The sequence below is a fragment of the Nuphar pumila genome, chromosome 4 (genome assembly GCF_984573655.1).
Source record: "Nuphar pumila chromosome 4, dmNupPumi1.hap1.1, whole genome shotgun sequence".
NCBI classification, from domain to species: domain Eukaryota; kingdom Viridiplantae; phylum Streptophyta; class Magnoliopsida; order Nymphaeales; family Nymphaeaceae; genus Nuphar; species Nuphar pumila.
In genome coordinates, this window is record NC_143252.1 from 123996703 (window position 1) to 124004851 (window position 8149).

General features: G+C 36.6%; 1 protein-coding gene across 1 annotated transcript; it reads left to right on the top strand.

Moving 5' to 3' along the window:
• Window positions 1–371: 371 nt before the first annotated feature.
• On the top strand, window positions 372–7510 carry LOC149840903 (uncharacterized). Its single transcript, XM_090005159.1, has 12 exons — window positions 372–590; window positions 772–1137; window positions 1288–1383; window positions 1429–1486; window positions 1608–1865; window positions 2218–2228; window positions 6122–6266; window positions 6327–6378; window positions 6466–6538; window positions 6662–6790; window positions 6884–7068; window positions 7345–7510. Exons 1-12 carry the CDS (start codon window positions 372–374, stop codon window positions 7508–7510), a joined length of 1758 nt encoding a protein of 585 aa, XP_089861285.1.
• Window positions 7511–8149: the final 639 nt, after the last annotated feature.

Genomic DNA, 8149 nt, shown 5'->3' on the forward strand with positions numbered 1-8149 from the left:
TATGAAGATCTTCAAGTATCACAAGCAAGGTTGTATGGTGTTCTTGTCTAGTGTGTCCACTATGGACAGTCAGACGACACCTTTAGAATAGTTGGACATTGTTTATGAGTTTTCAGATGTCTTCTTCGAGGACTTGTTGGGTTTGCCACTTCACAGGAAGATTGAGTTTTTGATTGAGCTAGTGCCTGGCACGACACCAGTTTCTTGTGTGCCGTATCGCATGGAACCTACAGAGCTTGTTGAGCTGAAGTAGCAGCTGGAAGAACTTTTTGACAAGAGTTTCATCAGGTCGAGTGTGTCACCTTGTGCTACACTGGTTCTTTTTTGTCAAGAAGAAGGATGGGACCATGTGACTCTGCATAGACTACCACATGTTGAATGAGGTAACCGTAAAGAACAAGTACTATTTGCCTAGGATTGATGATTTGTTCGATGAGTTACGTACGACAAAGGTATTCTTTAAGTTTGATCTTCATTTTGGGTACCATCAGTTGCAGATCAAGGCAAAGGATGTTTTGAAGACTGTGTTTAGGTCTAGATACGGGTACTACGAGTTCTTGGTGATGTCTTTTGAACTCACCAATGATCCTGTAGCATTTATAAACTTAATGAATTGGGTCTTCAGTTTGTGGTTGGATTCGTTTATTATCATGTTTATTGATGACATTCTGATATATTTTGAGAGCGTGGAGGAGTACCAAAAGCATCTTTGGATTGTGTTGTGATCATGCATACATTTTTACATTTTATTCATACTATTTTATGGGACAGCTCATCGAGACGCTTAGCAGGCGAAGCGAGGGGTTACTGCCTAGTCAATTGGTGGTTAACCCTAGGGGTAAGGAGAGGACGCATGGCCTGCACATGACATGTGCCCATCAAGAGCAGGCTCAAGCAGTTACAACTCTTAAGAGTGGAAAACAATACCAATCAAGAAAGGCTATAGAAGAAAGTGAGAGATCTAGTGTTGAACAACCAATCCCTACTGTCATACCTCAGGAAAGCAAGAGGGCTCCCTCATCTGAGCCTTTCAAGTCCTTTATACCAAAAGTCCCCTTTCTCGAGGCGTTAGAGAAGCCGAAGTCATTCGGCAAGCAAGGGGTGAAGATACAGAAGATACTTGAGATTTTCAAGCACGTTCAGATAAACCTCCCTCTGCTTGACGCCATCCAGCAGATCCCTGCATATACAAAGTTCTTGAAGGAGCTTTGTATATAGAAATGAAAGTTGTGGTCCAATGTGTCGAAGAAGATTTATTTGACTGAGCAAGTGAGTGCAGTGCTCTAGCATCAAACTCCACCAAAGCTCAAGGACCCAGGGTCTCCTATTATCGCTTGCATCATAGGAGACATTACTGTCGAGCGTGCTTTACTCGACCTTGAGGCAAGTGTGAACATTCTGCCAGGTTTTTTTTTATGATGCATTCAGGTTAAAGGAGATGAAGTTGACACCTATGACTCTGCAGCTGGCAGACTGACCGATCAAGGTGCCACGAGAAATTCTTGAGAATAATCTGATAAAGGTGGAGGACTTATACTTCCCTGTTGACTTCATTATTTTGGATATGGAGGGAGTGGATGATGTGAGATAAATGCCCATTATTTTAGGTCACCCATTTCTGGCTACTGCCAATGTGTGCATCAATTGTTGCACTGGTGCAATGGATGTCTCATTTGGTAACAAGATGAGGTTGAATATATTTAATGTAGCAATGGGCCCTGCAGGAAATGATACTTCTTTCCAGGTCAATTTTGTTCAGGACCTGGTGGAAGCAGAGCCGACACAGACGTTGAGTGATCCACCTCACGAGGAGGAGGATGAATCACTTGAGGGAGATAGCCTGAGATTGATTGCTATAGGGTCAGGTGAATAGACATGTATACCACACAACATTGTCAAGATCTAGAGGGGTAGAGTGGGAGGTAATGTTGTAGGCAGGGTCATAGATAAAATCATTTTCTTCAGACCTCCTGATTGAGCATGACTTTGCGTCCATTGATCTCATGGACGATGAAGGGTCACCAGAAATTCGTCTGGATGAAGACATAAAATTTAGTGCTCTATGGGAGGCAACCTATATTAGGGTTGTAATATTAGTAGTTTTGCTATTTTTCTGTCATTTTCCTTGTTCATGTGCATGAAAGATAGATCACGTATGCATTGAATTTTGTGCATTTTTATGAGTTATATACATTGAGACATGTGGAATCTCTATAGAGCCAGTACAGGTAAAAATCTACAGTGTAGATCAGGTGACTTCTACTACTTTCCTCCTATATTTTATGTTTTTCATGTGCATTCATATAGTTTCATGCAAGCATAGGGGAGTGCCACTGAGGACAGTATCATTCAAGTATGGGGAGATTATAGTTTGCACACCCAAATCTTTTTCTATCTTTGTACGTGCACATGATCAAAACTCATAATAATTAAGCTTTTATGGAATGAGTTTGACCTTATATGAATGCTTTACATAATTTAATATTTTTAGAGAATTTTTAAGCCCCATGAAAAATTATTCTGACACTAATATAGAAAAATATGGTTATTTATATGGATTTCAAAGAAATGATGATAAATGCATGTTAAAGTTTATTTTGAATCATAAGTATGAATATGCACAGTTGTATTTTTGAAAAACTAAGCAAATGAACAACATTGAAAATAAGAGCTCAAAAGTGAAAAAAAGAGCATATGTTTAGTTGTGCGATCTCTTTGTATTCCTCAGTAGTTGGGCTAAGACACAAGTTGAAGTGTTTGATTCTCATATCAAAAAGGATAATGAAGGAAGTCACTTCTTTGTCTAAGTTAATATATGTGGCCTATTTTGTTCGAGCGAGTAGAACCAGAGAGGTGTTTACACCTGGTGCCCTAAAGTTATCTGGTTTGGGAGCCATCGGCCTGAAAGCACGTTACATGGACTTTATAGAGAGCTTAATAGATATTGACATTGCACATAACAAGAAGCAAGCTATACGTAAAGCTATGAAAATGGAAGGTCTAGTGACTCAAGCAATTAAGTCCAAGGGATACTTTGTATCTGGTGCCCTAAGGTCATCTGGCCTGGGAGTCACTGACCCAAAGCTTGTTACACGGGTCATGAAAACTAAAAATTTGATATAGTGCTCAACAAAAAAAAGAAAGAAAAAGTGTGAAAAAATTGAAAATCTAAAAAAAAAATGCATAAAAAAAGTTCACTGCTTAGAAATAAGTATTGAGAAAACTTGTGCAAAAAACATATAAGTGAGGATAAGTAAATAATGACATGTGTGTATTTGAATTTTTGAGAATAAAGCATAAATGATTATGGTTTTTCTTAGAAAAGTAAAAGAAAAAGTTTTATTTTGTGGTGTCCTGTAAAAGACTTTAATTATGTTTTAAAAATGTAATGGCATGAAATATTTGTGAAAACAAACTCCTTAATTGCCTAATGTTTTTTGAAGTTGAATTTTTATATGTACATGATGGATATTTGTGGACAATATCACTGTAAACCTTCTTGAGACCTTACTCATCCACTAGGGTAACCCAGGGGTTTAAAGAGCTTGTTGCATACGCTAAATGCAACCATGATTCCTACGAAAGTGAGTTAGGTTTTTATTTTGTTTGTCTTTTACTTTTTAGGTCAATTTGCTCGAGGACTAGCAAATAATAAGCATGGGAGAATTTGATCATGCATATATTTTTATATTTTATTCATACTATTTTATGCATGATCCATAAAAAAATTGCATTAAAATCCCATTTTTATCATCAGTTTCAAGAAATCGTGTTAAAATAGAAAATATCAAAAAATCATCAATTTCAAAGCTTACCCTATATTTTTTTAGTATTTTATTTAATTTAGGACTTTTTAATTTTTAGTCTAAATTAGATTAGGAGAGTCGCTACTAAGTTTAATTAGTTTAAAAAAAAACCTCTTTTAAAAAACATATTTTTAAGGAAGACTTGTTTTGGAATTTTTAAATTTTTTCTGGACATCCATAGCAAATCGTGTTTGACCTAATTTTTATTATAAATAGATTTTTTCCAGCAGCAGCCCATGTTTTTTCTTTCTCTGTAGCCTGCGCCCCCCTCTCTCTCCTCTCTGCCTCCTCTTCCTCCTTTCTCCCCCTTGTTCGATCAACTGATTGCCTACCTCTTTCTTCTTGCTTCTTATGCTTTTTAATCCTTCTTCTAAACTCTGTCGTCGTCGGTTCCTCACATCCCCTCTGTCGGAGAGAGAGTGGAGTTTGTTTGATTGCAGTGGGAAAGACTATCTTCTTCTCAACCCATCGGTCGGAAGTGGATCGTACGGTTTGCTTCTTCTCTCTCGTTTCACCATAGTTTTAGTTTTTCGATATCATAGATTATATCATTGCATGTAGCATCGCTTGATCATCACATATTAATCATATTTAGATTAGATTAGTTTTAGTTTCATTATCTGAAAAAGAAATATATAGAATAGTTTAGTTGGCCAGTTTTCTTGATTTTTGTGTAGAGTAGTATTATTTTAATTGAATCAATGCATGTAGTTAGGTGTTTTCCCACAACCACCATAGATTTTACTTAGATTAGATCGGGTTTAGTTTATATTTAATTTAGATTAAGTTTTTGTTATTCGGTAATTAATTAGATTAATTAATTTAGGTTTCTTTAATTAGCCGATTTAGGTTTTTATAATAATTTTTTATTCTTTTCATTTTCGGTAATTAGATCTAACCTTAATTCATATGTTCATGTTCAATAGGTCAATCAGTTCATGTTATTTTTAATTCTAGAAATTTTGAGTTTAGCACTTAGAATACAAATTAGTTTTTCATTCATTAATTATCGTTTTTAATCACTTAGATTATTAGCCGAGTTAGATAGATTGTAATTAGTCTCTTTAATTAGTTGTTTTAATTCACGTCAATTGTTATTTTTACAGTAATTAGATTAGTCTGGTAATTAAATCAATTTGTTAAAAAAAATTAGTTCAGAATAGATTATTGTAGTCGATTTACTCTTTCATCGAATTGTCGTTGTCGTTAATAATCATGTGTTTTCTTTTGATAGTTTAACTTAATTATAATTTTTTTTGCAGATAACATTAGTTCAGACTTCTTAAATTAAATTAGATTAGATTTATTTACGTCAATTTTAGTTAGTTTTGATTTTTAATTTTTGGTAAAATAGTTAGCTGATTTCTTGATTGCTTGCCTTTTGATTTCAATTTATTAAATTACATAGTTTAAGTTAGTCATTAAATTAGTTAGATTAGTGTTAGTTTGTTATAAGATATATTTTCTTAAGTGTTAGTTTAAGTTCACGTTTTGTTTTATGTCCTACAAAGTAATTGGTTTTATTTAATTCAAGTACTAGTAAATTTAATTCACATTTTTCTTGTTTCAATAAGTAGTTGTTTCATTTGCTTTAAGTTAGTTACTTAGTTGCATAGTTTGTTAGTTCCATAACTTATTAGTTGTTATAAATCAGTTTCTTGATTGTCAATTAGTTTATTTTGCTATTTCGTCTTTTAATATAGTAGTTAGTTACATGTTATGACTATTTCAAGTTAGTTAAATTTATGTTTTTTGTGATTTTTAGCTGAAACTAACCTTGAATTTCTCATAAATTTCTTTCTTTGTTTTGTATTTCATTTTTTGATTTTTTCAGAAAAGTGTTTGAACATGCGATGAGCCCTCGAAAGTACCCCTAAAGAGCCCTTTGAGGTCCTTAAAAAGTCCTCTCAAAAGGCTCCTCAGGGAGCCCTCAACTCTATCAAATAGCTAAAACACCAAGGGACAAGAAGCTCAAGAACTAAAGACTCTTTTATTTTCTTTTTAGCTTAGGTTTTTATTTAATTTAATTTAATTTAATTTGGGTTTATAATAAGGCACTTTATTTTTTTTTGTTTAAGCTCTCTTCATGGGGCCGTACTCTTAGTTAATTAATTAATTATTTTTATTTTCAAGGTAATAAAGAGTTGTTTAGTTTTTTGTGGAATACAAAGTATTTTTCCTGTTCCCTGAGATCAACCCGGACTTTACCACTAGTGTGAACCAGTTTTTATGATTTGATGCATGATTTACACAAACATTTTTATTGAAAATATATTTTTAAAATGCTTTATTGAAAAAGTTGCATCATGTTGCAGACATTGAGAAAACATAAGTTGTATGCTAAGTTCTCAAAGTGTGACCTTTGGCTTGATAGAGTGATGTTCCTCGGCCACATGATTTCAGAAAAGGGCATTGAGGTGGATCCAGCCAAGGTGGAGGCAGTATTGGGAGCTGCTAAAGGTGGTTTTAAAGATTAAAAATTTCTTGGGATTGGTGAGTTACTACTGTCAATTCATACAGGACTTCTCTCAGATAACTGCTCCTATGACTCGGCTTTTGCAGAAGGGGTGAAGTTTGTTTGATCACCTCGGTGTAAGAAGAGCTTCTAGAAGCTGAAGAAGAGGTTGACCTCAGCCCAAGTGTTGTCTTTGCCTTCTAGAATGGGCGAGTTCGTAGTGTACAACAATGCTTTGGGTGCCAGACTGGGTTGTGTCTTGATGCAACATAGGAAGGTCATCTCGTATGCTTCTCAGTAGTTGAAGGTGCATGAGAAGAACTACCCCACGCATGACTTAGAGTTAGCAGTTGTTGTCTTCATATTGAAGATCAGGTGTTACTACTTGTATGAAAAATAGTTTGAGGTCCTTTCTGATCACAAGAGACTCAAGTACATTTTCATGCAGAGGGATATGAATTTGAGGCAATGCATGTGGTTAGAGTTTCTCAAGGACTATGAGTTCACCATCGCCTACCACCCTAGTAAGGTGAATTTAGTGACAGAAGCGTGAAGCAGGAAGACATCAGTCAGCAGCTTGATTGGTCGCAGTTGAGACTTGATTAAGTTCATTAAGTGGTAGTTGTTTGCGAATGATTTTGGATGCATCCTTTGTGCGAGGTTGAAGGTGCATCATGAGATTATAGACCGTATTGAGGAGCTTCAATTGGTCGATTTGAATTTCGACAGGTTATGCATAAGTGACGAGAAATCAGATGTGCAGTTTCGCTGTGAGGAGGACGAGACCGTTATGTTTGGAGACAGATGGTAGGTTCCAAAGGCATTGCGGGAGGAGTTGATGAGTGAGACCCACAGGTCTAAGTATTCTATTCACCCTGGTTCTACCAAGATTTTTAAGGATCTCTAGTGAACATATTGGTGGAACGAGATGAAGTGGAGTATTGTGGAGTTTATGTCTTAGTGTCTCACCTGCCAGTAGGTGAAGATCGAGCATCAGAGACCTGGTGGACTTCTTCAGCCGTTGGACATTCCTAAGTGAAAGTGAGACAACATCTCGATGAATTTTATCGTGGGTTTGTCAAGGACCCATCGTCAGCACGATGCCATTTGGGTAGTTGTGGACCAGTTGGCGAAGAGTGCCCACTTTTTGCCTATTAGGGTCAGTCAGGGTCTGGAGAGCTTAGCAGATCTTTATGTGAATGAGATTGTCCAACTTCATGGAGTTCCATGTTCGATTATGTCAGACTGAGACCCACATTTTATATCTCGATTCTAGAGCCAATTACAGAAGGCCCTTGATGTCATGTTGAAGTTCAACACAATGTCTCACCCATAGACTGATGGGCAGACAAAGCGCATGATACAGACGCTTGAGGATATGCTTAGAGCGTGCACACTGAATTGGGCAGAAGAGTGGGATAGACATGTGAAGCTGACAAAGTTCTCATACAATAATAGTTACCATGTCAATATTGGTATGGCCCCGTATGAAGCTCTGTATGGCAGACCATGTAGATCCTTGGTATGCTGAGATGAGGTTGGAGTGCGAGTAGTGGAGTCTCCAGAGGCCATCCAGCACTACTCGGACTAGGTGTGGTTAATTTGGCAACGTATGGTTGCGCTGCAGAGCAAGCAAAAGAGCTACGTCGATTAGTAACATAAGGAACTTAGTTTTGCCATGGGCAATCATGTTTTTGTTCGGATCTCAGTTACAAAGAGTGTTTTCAGGTTTGGGAAGAAGGCAAAGTTGAGCCCTCAGTTTGTTGGGCCTTTCGAGATTCTTGAGTGTGTTAGTGAGTCAGCTTACCCTGTGGCACTTCGTTAGTTTTTCCAGATTCACAACGTCTTCCATGTCTCGATGTTGAGAAACTATGTGCCTGACCCCTCA